Source organism: Schistocerca cancellata, chromosome 5, assembly GCF_023864275.1.
Source record: "Schistocerca cancellata isolate TAMUIC-IGC-003103 chromosome 5, iqSchCanc2.1, whole genome shotgun sequence".
Lineage (NCBI taxonomy): Eukaryota > Metazoa > Arthropoda > Insecta > Orthoptera > Acrididae > Schistocerca > Schistocerca cancellata.
In genome coordinates this window covers 535,121,074-535,141,046 of record NC_064630.1, presented here as the reverse complement: position 1 = coordinate 535,141,046, position 19,973 = coordinate 535,121,074, and the positions used below count along the sequence as shown (strand labels likewise).

General features: G+C 41.2%; 1 protein-coding gene across 1 annotated transcript in view; it reads left to right on the top strand.

The window, feature by feature from the left end:
• The window catches only part of LOC126188668 (carboxyl-terminal PDZ ligand of neuronal nitric oxide synthase protein-like), a 982,042-nt gene that overhangs the window by 909,103 nt on the left and 52,966 nt on the right, over positions 1-19,973 (top strand). Inside the window, exon 8 of the mRNA XM_049930273.1 lies at positions 13,751-14,023. Coding sequence (XP_049786230.1) covers positions 13,751-14,023 — 273 coding nt within the window. The remainder of the gene's footprint in view (positions 1-13,750; positions 14,024-19,973) is intronic.

Genomic DNA, 19,973 nt, shown 5'->3' with positions numbered 1-19,973 from the left:
TTTGTTATAATTAAATGCCAATTAATAACTTATCTACGATTGAAGCTTTCAGGAGGTGTTAAGATACAAAATATGGTCATAAGTCGTTCATGTTCGGTGAAGTGTACTGAGTAGAGTCGTAGGATTGATGTGTTGCTGGTTAGCATCCTATTGGATCAAACATTTTTTGTTAGTTTAATAGAAATACCGGGTGATCAAAAAGTCAGTATAAATTTGAAAACTTAATAAAACACGGAATAATGTAGATAGAGGGGCAAAAATTGACACAAATGCTTGGAATGACATGGGGTTTTATTAAAACAAAAAAAAGTATTGCTAGACGCGTGAAAGATCTCTTGCGCGCGTCGTTTGGTGATGATCGGGTGCTCAGCCGCCACTTTCGTCATGCTTGGCCTCCCAGGTCCCCAGACCTCAGTCCGTGCGATTATTGGCTTTGGGGTTACCTGAAGCCGCAAGTGTATCGTGATCGACCGACATCTCTAGGGATGCTGAAAGACAACATCCGACGCCAGTGCCTCCCCATAGCTCCGGACATGCTTTACAGTGCTGTTCACAACATTATTCTTCGACTACAGTTATTGTTGAGGAATGATGGTGGACATATTTAGCATTTCCTGTAAAGATCATCCCATCTTTGCTTTGTTTACTTTGTTATGCTAATTATTGGTATTCTGATCAGATGAAGCGCCATCTGTCGGACATTTTTTGAACTTTTGTACTTTTTTGGTTCTAATAAAACCCCATGTCATTCCAAGCATGTGTGTCAATTTGTACCTCTCTATCTACATTATTCAGTGATTTATTCAGTTTTCCAATTTATACTGACTTTTTGATTACCCAGTATATTCTATAATGCTTAGGATTGTCCAGAAAGTAATACACCGCATTATTTTTCTTGAAAAATTCTTTATTGAACATAATGATAATTACCCATACGAAAGAATGGTGTTTTATCTACACACCCTATTTTTTCACATAATCTCCATCCCGTTCTGTGGCCTTCCTCGAGCGTGAAACAAGGACGTGTATGCTCCGTCGGTACCAGTCCTTGTTCTGGTGGTGAAGCCAGTGCTTCATTGTGTGAATCACCTCCTTATCGTCCTCAAAATGTCTTCCACGAATGGCATCCTGTAACGGCCCAAACAAGTGGAAGTCCGAGGGCGCTCGGTCAGGACTGTCAGGTGTGACAGCCGTGGATGGTCTCCCCGGGCGCTGCAAATCGTAAAGCTCCAGTGAACCGCCCTCTGATGACCTCACCCTCCGTACCCAGCGACTAGGGGTAATTCTGTCGACAGCGGATGCTCCACAGGCTTTGCACAAGCGTATGTGAATATTCCCCACAGTTTCTTTCTCTGCAGTGAGAAATTCAATGACGGCACGTTGCTTGTAACGTACGTCATCTACAGATGCCATTTTTAAAGTGTCCTGAAGCTACCCTATCTTTCGGACGTGACAGAAAGTTGGTGCGCTCACTCAGAAGACTTCAAATAATACATACGTAATGTTTCACATTGTTTTCGGCTGGGAAAAGAATGCAGTGAATGACTTTCTTGGCACCCTCGTAAATATAAGGTGCTCTTCCTGAGGAGTGAGCTTGTTCTACTGGTTTCATCTACGAGACAGCTTGCAGTTTCTTATTTTAAGTTTTGTATTTCGGATGATGTTCAGAGTCTGCTATTGACCAGGAACAGTGATCAAGTGATAACGACGTCAGAGTTTTACTAAGAAGTGAGAATGGTTAAATAATTTTTATCTTATATGGAGATCTATTGCAAATTCGCGTCGCACTATTTGTAATGGGACTTTTATAAGCCAATGTCGTTACGAATGGATATCGTACTTTCCTTTTTGCTTTATAACACGTTTCTAATGTATTTTTGTATACCACAGATAAACCAACGTTACTAGCATATGAGCAAGGGAGGAAATCTGCATTTTAAGAGAACTAACGTAGGAAGTTTCAGGTCGTCCACTTTGTAAACAGTGTGATTTGAGAGCTAGATACAAATGACAACATGTACATTTAAGCTGTGCGCTAATGCGCTGCTTCCTCGACTCGAGTAGGCGCGCTGACCCCGGATCGAATCCGCACGGTGGATTATCAATGAAGGCTGGTGTGCCGGGCAGCCTGGATTTGGTTTTTAGGTGGTTTTCCACATCCCCCTAGGTGAAATCTGGGCTTGTCCCCACGTCTCGCCTCAGTTACACGACTCGAAGATATCTGAACACGTTCGCACTATTCCATGGATTACACTAGACGCAGACAGCTGGGGTACACTAATTCCATCCTGGGGGCACAGGGTGGCGCCAGGAAGGGTATCCGGCCACCCCTTAAATTAACCTTGCTAAATCGGACCCTAACCATACCGACCCTGCGAAACCGCGAGACAAAGGCATAAGCAAAAGGAGAAGAAGAAGATGTACATTTAACCTATGGCCAACTATGTGCTGATTATATACTGGGCATTAGATGCCTTGGAATGGCACTAACAAGTTGATCCTTTCTCGAAAGTACCGTGCAATGCATTCAAACAACAGATTTACGAGTACATTGAGGTGCTAACGACATGCAAATTCTGAGTGGAAAGAAACAATGATGGGTTTGGGTTTCTGGATTTTTCTCTAACTGAAGGACCATTTACTCTGAAGAAGTCACTCAGTTCACACATAAATTGACATTAATTACAACTGTCATTCCTAATGCAGTTACATAACTTAATGCCCGATACGATTTATACACTCAGTGTGTTTTTCGACTGATACAGCTGAAGCGCTTCTTATTGGTATCAGGAGAAAGAATTAACTGGAACGAGATTTCGGTATGCTGCTGAATGTGCGTCGATTTGAAACTTCCTGGCAGATAAAAATCGGGGCTCGCACGTGCTATCTTTTCTTATCGCGGACAAGTGCTCTACCGACTGTGCTGTCCAAGCATCACTCATACCCCCTCCCCCACCCCCCTCCCCCACCCCATCACAGTGCTACTACTCTTTCATCTCGCACTCTCCAGACTTTACAGGAGTTCTCCCGCATACCTCGCGGTACTAGCACTCCAAGAGTGCTTCTACAGCTCAGTCGGTAAGGCACTTGTCCGCAAAAGGCAAAGATAGCATGTTCGAGTCCCGTTCCGACACACAGCTTTAATCTGTCACGAAGTTTCAAGAACTAACTGGCCTGCTGCAGCAAATGCTTGTTTAGCGTACGTATCCTATGAGCCCCCAGGCGTGCTTGTTTCTTCTTGTGTGTGTCAGATCCACATAGTTTCGTCGTTCGGCGCTGTCCATTGCTCATCATGTAGTTTGTCATAAGTCTCTTGACAGAACACTTTTCAGTTCCACATCTTGCAACGGAATTCCCAGATATTCCCTCAACAGCCCGCAGGATCGTATCGTCTCTCTCTCTCGTCCCTTGGCTTCCAAAAAAGCGATCTTTCCGATTTCTTTTTTCGGTTGGTGGAGACGGTGATTCATGACACCAGGGAATGACTTCAAGACTGGCACCGATTGGTTGTTGTATCCTTCTTCTGGATGACGAAATTCCGTGTTGGTTCCAATTACATTCGTATAGTTTCCTGCCAGCACGAAGCACACAACGGTGCTTGGCGATCTCTGGGGAACGCAGATGCAAGCAACGTAATGAGCTGCTGTGGCGAAACTCTCTGTTGTGATGCCAAACGTAGGTCTTCTTCGGAGTACAACTTTCTCGTACACCTCCAGCGCGCCGTTAGCAACGGACTGAACCAGTGGGAGAGTTTTCACGTTCTGCAGCTCACTCTGGAACTATTTAAGTTAGCCCTTGACGTCTTAACAAATGTTCTACAGTCCTATCTCCTTTTTTTCTAGCTTTTTTTACGTATTTACTTCCCCGATTCTGCGAAGAACCTTATTTCTTAACAGCTTAACAAATTTTCAGCTTTCTTCTATAGCACTGCATCTCAAACCCTTCCCTTCTTTCATCTTTCGATTGCGTCACAGTCCATGATTCTCCTCCACAAAATAACGTACTCCAGACTTACGTTCTCAGAAACTGCTTCCTCAAATTAAGACCAAATATCAGTTGTAGTAGACCTGTTTTGGTCAGTGTAGCCCTGTTTGCTATGTCCTCCTTGCGCCGCCAGCCAAGTGTTATTTTGCTTCCAAGGTAGCAGAATTGCTTCATTTCTACTTCGTGATCATTCGGTTTACTCTCACTCACTATTCTGCACTCATCTGACTAGTCATTCTCGTTCAACAAGTCTGTAATTCTTCTTCACTTTCACTGAGGATAGCAATATCAGCATCAGATCTTATAATTTTGTTTCACTCTGAATTTTAACTAACTTGTGAGTCTTTCATTTGTTTCCATCATTGCCCCTTCCACGTATCCGAGCTTTTCCTCCATCGTCTTCCCTTCTTATTGTTTCTCTTTGGGTTTTCTACTTATTGTATATTAGACTTCTTTCTTTGTACCTGAAGCCTATGTTACTGCAAATTTCGAACACGTTTCAACGTTTTATATTTAAAACGCTGTTCTAACTCAGCAAATTCTAAGAACATGTCTTGATTTTTCTGAGACCTTGCTTCCATTACCAAGCGTTACGTCATGGGTGCCTCTCTATTGTTTTTACCTCTTCTAAAGAGACAATTTCGTTTTCGATTTCTTCACACTTCTCTTCCAGCGATTTTGCCTTAGTTTCTCCATAATTCCTGTTTATTTCATTCCTAAAGGACTTAAATTGCTGTATTCCTTTATCGATAAGAACCTATAAATTTCCTTCTGTCGTCGATCAATTTAAGTACATCTGCTACCCAAGGTTTCTTCGCAGGTACCTTTCTTCTACCTAACTTTGGCTGTACTACATCTCTGATTGCCCTTTTTAGTGATGTCTGTTCCTCTTCAACTGAAATGCGCAGTGTGGTATTCATTATCGTAGTATGAACATCTACAAAGAACTTTAAAGACTTTACTTACGCTATTCCAGGAACTCCTGAATTCACTCCTTCCTCCTGTTTCCCTTGAGGCTAGGCAGGACCTCCGAGCGTTTAACATTCTAGTCGAGCACAGGAACACGTCTCTAAGAGACTGCTCATTTTCCGCCACATTTGAGACTATACTAGTTATTTTTGCACATGGACATAAGGTCTAGTTTTCTATTAAGTGAGTGATTTTTGAAAATATCTTTTCTTTATTTTTGAGATATTATTTTTAATTATATTTTTTTAAATTTTAGAAAATTAATATATAGTGTAAGTGTATTTTCAAAATACAAATTTTTGCTACATAATAAGTTCACCTGTATTTTAATTCAGCTTAAGTAACAACTCCTGAAAATTTCACCCTTCGACTACTAATAGAACCTGGGAAAATGTAGCAAAAAAATGAAAAACAAGAAGGTTCGGGAAATGAGTTATAATTTCAATGCATTCCTGCTCCATAGCTAATATCATCAGTTTTCTTCAACAGCTTTCTCTTAATGTCTCATCTGTATAGCTATCATTGAGCAGATGTTCATGTTTTCTCTGAAGATCAGAGCCGTTCTTTGTAAAAATAATGAATATATAAACATCTTCTGTAGTCTGTTATCCCACCCAAAAACCTATCTTCTCCAAACATCTGCATTTTATTATGCTGCTCTGATTGAACGCTGATACAGCAGAGTACATTTCAATGTGAACAATGTTTTACCAATAAAAACAGATTTACATAGCTTGTTCCGTATGATGTAGTTCACGCACTCCTCTGTACAGGGTGACAACTATTGAACTATATGAATAAAATCGCCATAACTTTCGAGCGGTTTGCGGTAGGACGTTCAAACTGCACGGTTTGCCGTGGCACATGATGGGAATTAGTATAGTTAGGGTCAGGGACGAAGACCACTTTCGTTTGGATGGGTTCGTCAATAAGCAAAACTGGCGCATTTGGGGGACTGAGAATCCGCATTTCGCGATCGAGAAGTCTCTTCACCCTCAACGGGTGACTGTGTGGTGTGCAGTGTCCAGTCACGGAATAATCGGTGCGATATTATTTGATGTCACGGTGACTACTGAACAGCACGTGAAGATTTTGGAAGATGATTTCATCCTTATTATCCAAAGTGAACCTGATTTCGACAAGATGTGGTTCATGCAAGGCGGAACTCGACTTCATCGAAGCAGGAGAGTGTTTGATGTCCTGGAGGAGCACTTTTGTGGACCAGATTCTGGCTCTTAGCTACCCAGAGAGCACTGGTATGGGCCTCGATTGGCCGCCGTATTCTCCGGATCTGAACACATGCGACTCCTTTTCCGGGGGTATACAGCGGTAACCTCAAAACCATTGCTGAGCTGAAAACAGCCATTCAGGAGGTCATCGACAGCATCGATGTTCCGACACTTCAGTGAGCCATGCAGAATTTCTCTATTCGTCTGTGCCACATCATTTTGAGAATGGCAGGCATATTGAACATGTCATAACCTAATTCCGAATATCTGTAGTGACGTTTACATGTTGATAAAATCTGTACAATCCATAGTTTGTAACTAATTTACGTTTTTTTCATATAGTTCAATAATTGTCACCCTGTACGTAATTTTAGAGTGGAGATTCCAAATGTTTAGAAAATATTTTCCTCAAAAATCGAATTTTTCACCGATGTACCCTTACAGTTAAGCATAATAAGACACCTAGTTAACTAGCGAAAGCCCGAAACGCATAGTGCTATGCCCACAGAAGCAACAAAAAGATGTGAATTAATAATTTTTCGTGACTGGTAGCGATCACGAACTAATAACTACATTTGGTATGTGTTTCGTCTCTTTAAGGAGTGTTATAACTGCCACGATTTTTTTCTTTTACTTATTTTATCCATTAACTTTCATATAGCTTTTTACATTTTCAGTGTATAGATAATATGTTACACATACTATTGTTTTTGGGCCTCTATCACTTTGGGTTCTATCTGTCATTTTGAAACGAAAAGATTTCATGCGTCTGAGCAAGTCAGTCTCTTAGTTCTATCTCATTTTTATCTGAAAATGTTGTATTCTCATATTTATTTTATATGTAATGCGGATTACTTTGTTTGAATGCCTTATGAACATTGATGTTTTGCATACAACCTTAACACACTGTGTATCTTCCGTTGCTCTTTTAATCTTCAAAGTTTTTCTGGTTCTTTTTATTTGTTCACTGCACTACCATACATTTGGAAGGGGTTTTCAGTGTATGTACTAGATGTAGCTTAGGCATATTACTGTTGTTATTGTGGCTACTGTGAACTTTAATTGTCCAACATTTATAATGTGTGTGATTATTTCTTGTTTTCTCTTCCATTATGATATGTCTTTCCTTAACAATTCAATTAAATATCATTCCACATACACTATGAACTTATTTGATCATTTCCGGAGTTTTAGTGCCCCTTTTTATATACATAGCAAACCACTTATCTTATAAACAATATGGACACTGTAGTATACAAAAATGTATTAATACAGATTAAAGTTTTTTAAAATGTGTAACATTGCCACGTGTTTGGAGACATAAACTGATCAGCATTCTGAAATGGCAATACAAAAACATTTTACATAGAAGTTACAGTTGCAGTTTTTGCCTTGGCACATGTCATGGCCTTCCTGGGCATAAACAGAGGTATAACCACTATGAGAGAGCGTTTACTTAGTTTGCTGGTCAGTTGATAATAGTAAACGTAAATAATCACTTACTCTACTAATGTGAAATAGCAGAGTTCTTGTGGTGATTTTTACCCACTGACATGGCTAATTCGATCTTCTTGTCCATAGCAACACGTTGTTTGTTACAGTGAACATCAGTGAGCGCTAGAAACATGGCTGTCAAAACAAAGCTTGATTGGACTTCACTATGAATGTGTCCATCGTGATCATACACACACTGGAGAAATAATTGTTAAGAGTAAAGTTCGATACGTTGCGCTATTTCAGATTTGTTTAGCACTGAAGTTAGCCAATTTCGTCGTTGTAGGCGCAAATTCGAGCGTTTGTACGCGCTAAAATGCGGTAATGTACAGATGTCCGTACGTCAGTTACTTACCACTTGTTGAAATGTTCATTAACAGTTAAAATCTGACTGTTTCGGAAGTGATAAATTTAAGGTATGTGAGCAGAAGTTACATCTATGCGGTTTGAAGAAATAAAATTAAGAATATGTTTGATGAACCACCTCTGACAGGCTGCTTGATATGCGCGTGCCTCGACCTAATTGGCTGACTTAAGTGCTAAATAACTCGCCAACGGCTCAAAGTATCGAATTTTTTTTCTTAACATTTATTTCTGAGCACTATCTCCCCTGCAACACTCTTCAAGATTTTCAGACTGCTACCGACTATCCGTATGTCACTTAGTAATGTCTTTTGCGAAATTAGGCGAAACGTCTACAATATCAGTAGACGAAATACAGTGTAGAGAAATAGAAGCTGTTTCATATTGGTATTGAAAATTTACGGTTATACTAAAGTTAGAAAGATCTAGCTGTTGAACATACAGAGTCATGTATATTATTGATCATTACTAATTTTATAATTTAACAGTATTGATTTTTTTCATTTCTGGCCATGGATGAATGTTGTCCACCAATTGGTTATGTATCTGAATTACCAGCTGAATCATATGACACATAACGTCAGAAAATCGTCCGGCCAAAACCTCCATTTTTTGTAGTATTTTTGAGTTAATAAACATCTTTAATGTGACTGCGTAAATTTTGTAAAATAAAAGTCTTATAACACAACAGTAGCGGGCCAAAAAAATTCAGCTTGAATATGAATAAAATCCTGGTCAGTTGAACTTGATTTCTATAATTCGCCGTTTCTGAAGGCTCAAGTTACTGAAGTTCACAGGAGTATCACTCGACTTTCGACAAGCATATAACTCGGCAACACAGCAACATTTGTTAAGGAAAGTACAATCATATGGGTTACGTAGCACAGTTTTTGACTACATTGCGTTCCTGGTAGAGAGGACGCAGTATGTTACCATGGAGAGAATATCATAGACAGATGTAAAAAGTGTGTCTTCGAGAAGTATGTTGTGACACCTGCTGTCCATGTTACGTTTTAAGGACCTACCAGACGAAACTAACAGTGAGCTCAGACATTTTTTACATTCTGGTGTTACCTATAATGAAGTGCTATCTGAAATAAATCTGGAAAAGTATCTAATCAGATCGTGATAAGATATCGAAGAGGTGCAATACCTGGAAACCTGCTTTAATGTAGACAAAAGTAAAACTGTGCACTTCGTAAAAGGCAAAAAATGGAGTACAGTGTGACTACAATATCTTCGAGTTTCAATTGGAATCAAGCATCCTATACAAATAGCTTGGTGTGATAACGTGAGGAGATGAAAGGAAATGATCAAATGGACCAACAGTCGGAGGAAAAGCAGGTGGCTGATTTTGATACATTGGTAGTATACCGGGAAGATGCAGTAAGTCTGCAGAGGAGATTACGCAGAAACCGCATTATATGACAATATTGCTCAAATGTACCGGATCCATACCTGATAAGACTAATGACTGATACTGAACATATTCAGTAAAAGGACGACACGAATGGCCACAGATTTCTTTGACTAACAGGAGACCATCATGCAAATATTGAAAAATTTGAATGGCTAAATGCTTGAAGATATACGAAAATTATCCAACGAAAGCCTACTTTCAAAGTTTCAGGAATCACTATTAATAATTTAGAGGTATTTTTCAGCTCCCTACATACTGCTCGCGAAGTTAGTTGGTTAGTAGATAATAGCTTCCACCTCCTACTATGATATGGAACCATTCACTTTTAAAAGTATAGTAAATCTTCTCAAGATAAAATAGAACAATACGTCGGGTATTAATATCATTTATTATTAGTTTTTATACATGCATGCAGTGATGCAGATCATTCATATCTCTTTTTCACACACACACACACACACACACACACACACACACACACACACGGCAGATGTGATAATACTTTGTATGTGAAGTTAATTTTATTAGCCATTAAATTCTACATATTACTGGGTAGGCGGCTGGATACATCACATCTTTCTGCGCCTCATTAAGGTCGAGTGATGCATAGTGTAAGACTCTCCTCGTTCTAGTTTTATATTTACTAATGCTACTGTTATTTTCAGGCCATAATTGATCGTTGACAAGATACTTAATAAAGGAGTAGATGGACTGTGAGGCTATTCTTTAGTATGAGGAACTGTTTTAAAGAGCTGTATACAGGAGACTCTAGAGTGGACAGCACACGTTAATTTTATCGCACGATTCTGTGTAATAAGTCCTTTTTTCCTCAATGACGACTTATCCGAGAACGTCATGCCGTAAGATATTAGTAACTGAAAATAGGAGAAGTAAGTTAACATTTTTGCATTTTCGTCTTTAAAGTCTGATATTGTTCCTATCACAAAAGGCTTCGTACTTAAAGTATTCAAGAAGATCTGCACTGTGTGACTTCCAGTTACAGTATTTGTCAATGTAGACAGCTAAAAATTTTGAGTATTATATTTCATTTATTGATTTAGTCACATACATTATTTGGAATAGCGCGGTCCGCGATGTGGAGTACTGAATTGCATGTATTGTGTTTTATATACATTCAGTGATAGTCCATATGCAGAGAACTATTTATTTATTTTCAAAAAACTATTGTTTAGAATTAGAAACGTTGAAGTTACTCATTTGCTCTGATAATAATACTTATATGTCAGCAAAGAGAAGTATATATGGTGAGACGTCACTTATGCAGGGTGTCACAGGATTGTTGCGGCAACTTAGAGTTGTTGTAGAGGGTGTCTTGAGGATCAAACTGAAGATAGAAACCAAGTGTGGGAACGACTTGCAATGATACTGCAGAGCGTCGAAGTTACTGGCGCCGGGGCCTGCCACTAGGCCAACACTTCAGCAGCAAAATGCTTTTCTATGAAATAGCTAGCTCCATATCCTCCAATGGTGATAGTGGTGATCATCGAATAAGAAACAACAATGTGAGACGTTCCGCCAGAGGTTCGTCAGCGTACCAACTCACATTTGCTGCCAAAGAGGTGGCCTAGCGGCAGGCCCAGCACCTGTAACTTCGACACACTGTAGTGTCGTTGCATGCCGTTATTGGAAATGGGTTCCTATCAAGAATTTGTTCCTCTAGACGCCCTGAATAACCGCGAGAAATCTGTCGCCAAATTTCTGCGCAGCCTGTCTATAAGAAGAACAAGTGCAGACTAAGTATCGAACGTTTTGGTAGACTTGTAGTAATTATACCACATTCTGAAGCTGTTGCTTCATTGTGTACCCTGCCTGAGTCTCTTAATGCAGGATTCTTTTTACTTAGACAGGATGGAAACAAGTTACCAGCAACACCTTTGACGTGATAATATTCGAGCCGTCAGTAGGCGAACACTGTGAATTGCACGAATGCTTCTGATAACTCACAGAAGGTACCAGTCGTCAATTTTTCGTCATTCGAATTTTGTGTCATATGATTTGCGAACATAAAAGTAATCTTCTATTTATTTATAGGATATGGAGCTAGCTATTTCATAGAAAATAGAAAATTACAGTAATTGCAGTACATGGAGAGGCATGTAAACAGTCGGTATTCGGAAATTCCATACTGGACCAGGAAGGAAAAAAAAGTTTTACAGAAGTTCGAAATATGGCGCGTACTTCAATGCGAGATGCTCTTAATAATTTTCATAACGAAATTCTCTCTCGAAATCTGGCAGAAAACCCAAAGAGATTCTGGTCATACATAAAGCACTCCAGTGGCAAGACGCAATCAATACCTTCACTGCGCGATAATAACGGTGAAGTCACTGATGACAGTGCCACTAAAGCAGAGTTATTAAACACGGTTTTCCGAAACTCCTTCAGCAAAGAAGACGAAATAAATATTCCTGAATTCCAATCAAGAACAACTGCCAAGATGAGAAACATAGAAGTGGATATCCTGGGTGTAATAAAGCAGTTTAAATCACTTAATAAAGGCAAGGCCTCCGTTCCAGATTGTATACGAGTTAGGTTCCTCACAGAGTATGCTGATAAAATAGCTCCATATTTGTAGCGTTCTCGCTTCCCGCGCCCGGGTTCCCGGGTTCGATTCCCGGCGGGGTCAGGGATTTTCTCTGCCTCATGATGACTGGGTATTGTGTGATGTCCTTAGGTTAGTTAGGTTTTAGTAGTTCTAAGTTCTAGGGGACTGATGACCATAGATGTTAAGTCCCATAGTGCTCAGAGCCATTTGAACCATTGAACTCCATATTTAGCGATTATATACAACCACTCGCTCACAGAAAGATACGTACCTAAAGACTGGAAAATTGCTCAAGTCAGACCAACACCCAAAAAGGGAAGTAGGAGTAATACTCTGACTTACAGGTCTATATCAATAACGTCGATTTGCAGTAGGGGTTTAGAACATATACTGTCTTCGAACATTATGAAGTACCTCGAAGACAACGATTTATTGATTCAGAAAATATCGTTTTTGCGAAACACTACTAGCTCTTTATACTCGTGAAGTAATAAGTGCTATCGACAGGGGATGTCAAATTGATTCCATATTTTTAGATTTCCAGAAGGCTTTCGACAGCGTTCCTCACAAGTGTCTTGTAATCAAACTGCGTGCCTACGGAGTATCGCCTCAGTTTTGCGACTGGATTCGTGATTTCCTGTCAGAAAGGTCATAGTTCGTAGTAATAGACGCAAATTCATCGAGTAAAACAGAAGTAATATCCTGCGTTCACCAAGGAAGTGTTTTGGGCCCTCTGTTGTTCCTGATCTATATTAACGGCATTGGAGACAATCTGAGTAGCCGTCTTAGAATGTTTGCAGATGATGCTGTCATTTATCGTCTTGTAAAGTCATCAGATGATCAAAACGACTTGCAAAATGATTTAGATAAGATATCAGTATGTTGCGAAAAGTGGCAATTGGCCCTGAATAAAGAAAAGTCTGAAGTTATTCACAGGAATACTAAAACAAATCAGTTAAATTTCAGTTACGCGATAAGTCACACAAATCTGGAGGCTATAAATTCAGCTAAATTCTTAGGGATTACAATTACAAATAACCTAAATTGGAACGATATTGTGGGTAGAGCAAACCAAAGACTGCGATTAATTGGCAGAACACTGAGAAGGTGCAATAGGTCTACCAAAGAGACTGCTTACACTACGTTTGTCCGCCCTATTCTGGAGTACTGCTGTGCGGTGTGGGATCGGCATCAGGTGGGACTGACGGATGACATCGAAAAAGTACAAAGAAGGGCAACTCGTTTTGTACTTATGCGAAATAGGGGAGATAGTATCACAGACATGATACGTGAATTGGAGTGGCAATAATTAAAAGAAAGGCGTCTTTCGTTGTCACGGGATCTTCTCATGAAATTTCATTCACCAGTTTTCTCCTCCTATTGCGAAAACATTCTGTTGGCACCCACATACATAGGGAGAAATGATCATCAAGATAAAATAAGAGAAATCAGGGCTCGCACGGAAAAATTTAATTGCTCATTTTTCCCGCGTGCCGTTCGAGAGTGGAACGGTAGAGAGACAGCATGAAGGTGGTTCATTGAACCCTCTGCCATGCACTTTATTGTGAATAGCAGAGTAATCACGTAGATGTAGAACCTATCAGGCGATCAACGCTGCGTATACATTGCCGTGCATTCCACAGTAATTTGCAGAATATGATAGGTATAAGTGTGGAGCAGATAAAGCAAGTAGCGCCCGCTAAAGACAGCTCTGTGGTTTGGCAGAGCGGCAGCGGGAGCGGCAGCGGCGGCGCGGGCGACCTGTACGCCTCGCCGCCCGGCGGGGGCGGGGGCGGGGGCGGGGGCGGCGAGGGCGGGCGCGCGGGCAGCAGCGGCCGCGAGACGGCGGCGGGCACGCCGCTCAGCGCGCACCACGAGCTGCAGCTGCTGCGCGAGCAGCTGGACCAGCAGGCGCACCAGACCCAGGCGGCGCTGGCGCAGGCGCAGCTGCTGCGCGACCAGCTCGCCGCCGAGACGGCCGCGCGACTCGAGGCCCAGGTGAGTCACATGCATACGGGCCTCGGCTATTCGCTAGAGTTGCACTCCACCAAAACTGCTGTTCGGTAGTTTCGGTACACTACATAAAGGATGTAGTAAATGGTAAGATTGCCGGTAGTACTGGTAGCGTTGCGTATTTTAAATCATGTCAAAATATACGAGGCGTGTTTTTTAAGTAAGTACCGTTTTGAAATTAAAAAAAGACGTGCTAAGATATCTCAATAATTTTATTTTTTCATGAAACCTGTACCTTAATCTACGTTTCCACATAATTTCCGTCAATATTGAGGCACTTGTCATAATTCATAATGTTGTACCAGTTTTTGAATACCCTCCTCCAAGACGTCTGCCGCCTGACTTGTTAACCACTGCTTCACCACTGTTTTGACTTCGTCATCTTCTGAAGACGCTGACCGCCCAGGTATTTCTTTAAGTGCAGGAACAGATGGTAGTCATTGGGTGCAAGATCGGGGCTGTACGGATGATGATCTAGAGGTTCCCATCGAAAAGATGTGATGAGATCTTTGGTCTGATTCGCCACATGTTGACGGGCATTGTCTTGCAACAAAACGATGCCCTTGGTCAACTTGCCACGTCTTTTGTTCTGAATGGAACGGCGCAGCTTGTGCAATGCCTTACAGTAAGATGCTGCATTGATTGTCTCATTACGAGGCAGAAATTCCACAAACAATACTCCTTTTCTGTCTCAAAAAACCGTGCACATGATTTTCCGGGCAGAAATTGTTTTCTTCAACTTCACTTTTCTGGGTGAATCTGAATGCCGCCATTCCATGGACTGTTGCTTCGATTCTGGTGTGACGTAGGCCACCCATGTTTCATCTTGAAGAAACACCTGGGCGGTCAGCGTCTTCAAGAAGATGACGATGTCAAAACAATGGTGATGCAGTGGTTAACAAGTCAGGCGGCAGACTTCTATGAGGAGGGTATTCAAAAACTGGTACAACATTATGACAAATGCCTCAATATTGACGGAAATTATGTACGAATGTAGATTAAGGCACAGGCTTTCATGAAAAAATAAAATTATTCAGATATCTTGCCACGTCATTTTTAATTTCAAAACGGTACTTACTTAAAAAACACGCCTCGTACTATAAATTGCATTTTATAAGTAATAAAAATCAGTTAATCATGTAACTTCTTCACTTTTATGTAATCAATGCAATTTACTTTTAATGAAACTGCGGTTTACCTAGACAGCTACAAGCACATAATTATTGTTGTTAATTTCTAATCAACAGAATGTTTTTCATAACAACCAAAGGCAAGAGATTCCTCTTATTACTGACAAATGCAGCAGTTGTATGAATACCAGAAACATGTTGTATGCAGGGTGAACATTAGTAAAAACCAGAAACGGCGGATTCCTGACTGGAAGTAGAGGAAAACGGGTCTTCTGAAAGTGTGTCCGGAAATAGATCGTTGCCACGGTAGATGGCGCCGACGAATGACTGTTTCCCTGACCACGTGCCCTGTGTTCCTTATACAGGGTGTTACAAAAAGGTACGGCCAAATTTTCAGGAAACATTCCTCACACACAAAGAAAGAAAATATGTTATGTGGACATGTGTCCGGAAAGGCTTACTTTCCATGTTAGAGCTCATTTTATTACTTCTCTTCAAATCACATTAATCATGGAATGGAAACGCACAGCAACAGTACGTACCAGCGTGACTTCAAACACTTCGTTACAGGAAATGTTCAAACTGTCTTCCGTTAGCGAGGATACATGCATCCACCCTCCGTCGCATGGAATCCCTGATGCGCTGATGCAGCCCTGGAGAATGGCGTGTTGTATCACAGCAGTCCACAATACGAGCTCGAAAAGTCTCTACATTTAGTACCGGGGTTGCGTAGACAAGAGCTTTTAAATGCCCCCATAAATGAAAGTCAAGAGGGTTGAGGTCAGGAGAGCGTGGAGGCCACGGAATTGGTCCGCCACTACCAATCCATCGGTCACCGAATCTGTTGTTGAGAAGCGTACGAACACTTCGACTGAAATGTGCAGGAGCTCCATCGTTCATGAACCACATGTCGTGTCGTACTTGTAAAGGCACATGTTCTAGCAGCACAGGTAGAGTATCCCGTATGAAATCATGATAACGTGCTCCATTGAGCGTAGGTGGAATAACATGGGGCCCAATCAAGACATCACCAACAATGCCTGCCCAAACGTTCACAGAAAATCTGTGTTGATGACGTGATTGCACAATTGCGTGCGGATTCTCGTCAGCCCACACATGTCGATTGTGAAAATTTACAATTTGATGACGTTGGAATGAAGCCTCATCCGTAAAGAGAACATTTGCACTGAAATGAGGATTGACACATTGTTGGATGAACCATTCGCAGAAGTGTACCCGTGGAGGCCAATCAGCTGCTGATAGTGCCTGCACACGCTGTACATGGTACGGAAACAACTGGTTCTCCCGTAGCACTCTCCATACAGTGACGTGATCAACGTTATGTTTTACAGCAGCAACTTCTCTGACGCTGACATTAGGGTTATCGTCAACTGCACGAAGAATTGCCTCGTCCATTGCAGGTGTCCTCGACTCGTCGTTCTATGTCTTCCCCAGTCGCGAGTCATAGGCTGGAATGTTCCGTGCTCCCTAAGACGCCGATCAATTGCTTCGAACGTCTTCCTCTCGGGACACCTTGGTTCTGGCAATCTGTCTCGATACAAACGTACCACGCCACGGCTGTTGCCCCGTGCTAATTCATACATCAAATGGGCATTTGCCAACTCCGCATTTGTAGACATTGCACTGACTGCAAAACCACGTCCGTGATGAACACTAACCTGTTGATGATACGTACTGATGAGCTTGATGCAAGTACTGTAGAGCAGTGAGTCGCATGTCAACACAAGCACCGAAGTCAACATTACCTTCCTTGAATTGGGCCATCTGGCGGTGAATCGAGGAAGTACAGCACATACAGACGAAGGTAAAATGAGCTCTAAGATGGAAATTAAACGTTTCCGGACACATGTCCACATAACATCTTTTCTTTATTTGCGTGTGAGGAATATTTACTGAAAGTTTGGCCGTACCTTTTTGTAACACCCTGTATATTGGAGGCTGTGTGATTGACGCTACATGGAGTCCTGTGTTGGTGTTGGGAACAGGACGAGATGGTGTTTATGTACGGCCAAGTAGATCGTAACATTCGAGAGGAAGCACGGCCATACCAAAACAAGTATCCTCACAGACACCAACCACAGCACTCAACATTTCAAGCTTTTCGGACATTTATGTGGTCATGGGTCCTTTCAGACAGACAAACGTGCAGGGAAGGTGGCGGACTGCGCGTACACCAGATCTGGAAGACTGTGCTACCTATCGACCGTTTCCATCTGCTTGGCCGTACATAAATACCATTTCGGCTTCTACCCAACATGAGTACCACACCACTATGCTGCTTACAATACGCTGCCTCAATTAGACAGCCTGCGACACACAAGGAACACTAGTGGTCAAGGGAACTTGCATCCGTCAGCGCCAACTACCGTCGCAATGATACATTTTCAGACACATATTCATAGGACCTTTCTTCCTCTATTTCCAGTCAGGAATCTGTCCCTGCATTTTTTTTAATGTTCACTCTGTATAAGTTCGACGAAGTACTGAAGGGGTGTTTTGCGATTTCTTTTTATTTTACCTCTTTGTTAACGAAATCGCGTCTACCAGCGCTATATGATAAATCTATTTTTTTTTTTACTATTAAAAACAGTCTTGATCACAAATTATTTATTACAGTGACCGGTTTCGACCACTAGTCTGGTCATCTTCAGACCAATAAGTAAGAACCTCCTTCTGCTGGAGAATAGTAGTGATTCTGCAGCAGAAGGAGGTTCTTACTCTTTGGTCTGAAGATGACCACAGTAGTGGTCGAAACCGGTCACCGTAATAAATAAATTGTCATCAAGACTGTTTTTAATAGTAAATACTTGTAGCACTTTGACCACTGTCACTCCCGTAATGTATTCAAAAGTAATTACTGTGTTGCTTTCTTTACTTTTACTACATCATCCCTCCGTTTCACGATAACAGTCAACAATTTTCAAATAAAACCTGAATTAAACACTGACAGCTTCAGTGTTGCTATAAATACTGTTTATTCTTAAGTCATAGACAGAAGGATATCTATGTATGACAATGTTCTGACGGCTATCGCTGGCCATTAATGTATCATCACTCAGTTCCCAGACGGTTCACCGCTTCCGGTTTTCAGGGGAATCTAGTAAGACACTGGGAGCATATGCAAAGGAGCGATCATAATCAGGTAACGCCGATAGGTATGCAGCACATTAACGTACAAGTGCAACCTAAAATGACCAAAGCTACTAGGAAAATTACCGTACCCAAAGCTTATTTATGCTCCTCTACTGTAGCCTACGGTACTTTTACAACTCTGCTGTTGGCTATTGCGTTACATTCGAGGCGTGTAAGCTAACCTTATCTAACGCGATCCTCCTCAGTCTAAAGGCTGAAACTAATACGCAAGATAATGGAAACTCATATTTCTGATAAAGCAGTTTACGAACCCGGAGATCAAACAAACGGCAGTGTGACTGGGACACTAGAATCACGGCAAGCTACGTTTCCAAGCATCAGAAAAAGGCTAGGAAAAGGAGTCTATTCGATGTGTGATGCAACTATTAAGAGGTCATGGCCCAAATGCCCAACATCCACATCAAAAGGCAATCAGGAGTACATCAATGTGCACATGCGAACAAGAAGGTTCCAATGATCGTTGCGTTTAAAGTCTCTCCCGTTTCCAGATAGAGAAAGAATGCAGGCAATTAGATCGTAATTTTCATACAATTGTCACAGATCAAAATTTTCGGACTGCAGACAATTTAATTACACATCACATATAAAAAAAAACTATTTTTCCGCTATCAGACATTAACGTCAAGTGAGTTCTCTGAATATCAAACTAAATTCAGTACACTCAAAGACGAAAGTAGGAGAATGAGAAATGTTATCTTCACAGAGGAGAATGCTACAGTTAAGGAAAACTGTTAAAAGAATGCATGGACATGAAGACTGCAGAGACACCCACATGTCAGTAGAAGAAATTTAGAAAAATGTAACAAAAATGGGACTGTACGTATGTATAGTTAGTCTGAGGCCGCCAGTAACAGCTATTTCATATTGTTGTTTATTTTTTGTTATATTTCAGCATTCTGTTTTGTTTCTTCATTATATATCTACAATAGTTTTTATTAACATACCTTTTCCATATAACTGAGGTGACAGGAGTCGTGGGATAGCGATATGCACACATACTGATGGCGGTGGTATCAGGTACACTAGGTATAAAAGGGCAGTGCATTGGCGAAAATATCCTTTATACCCTCGCAAGGGAAACTCTCTATCGCAGCCTGAAGTGTACTGAACTACGGAAAAGAAGCAAAATAGAAACTGTCAATGTTTCAAGCTACGTGTAACGTCGAGAGAACTGAAATCATTATGGGGTCAAGGTTGTGTGGTGACGGTGTTGGACTGCAAACGGCGATATCCGTGTTCAGATCTCCCTCGTACCAATTTCTTTTCTTCACAAAATTATGAACTTCTCTTCTGGTCACTGATGTGCCAGTTCTCCTTCTGTAGTCTTGGCAGTTGTCGTACTATAAATAGGTTACAGAATGTGAGTCAAGTGGTAACCACATATTACCGTCGCAGCTAAATGTGATGAATAGTGAGAGCAGGCAAGATGTCGCGAGGGCGGTACGCAGAATGAAAACAACAAATAAATGGATGTGAACTATGTTAGAACAAAGAAATTCAAGAGTCAAAACTTCCAAAATGGAACGCTAGAATCATAACATTTGTTACTTGCGTAGAGCACATAGGAGGTACATACATGTGGAGGTACATTCCTTACACCTCACCGTTGCAAATGGACGTTACACCAAGAC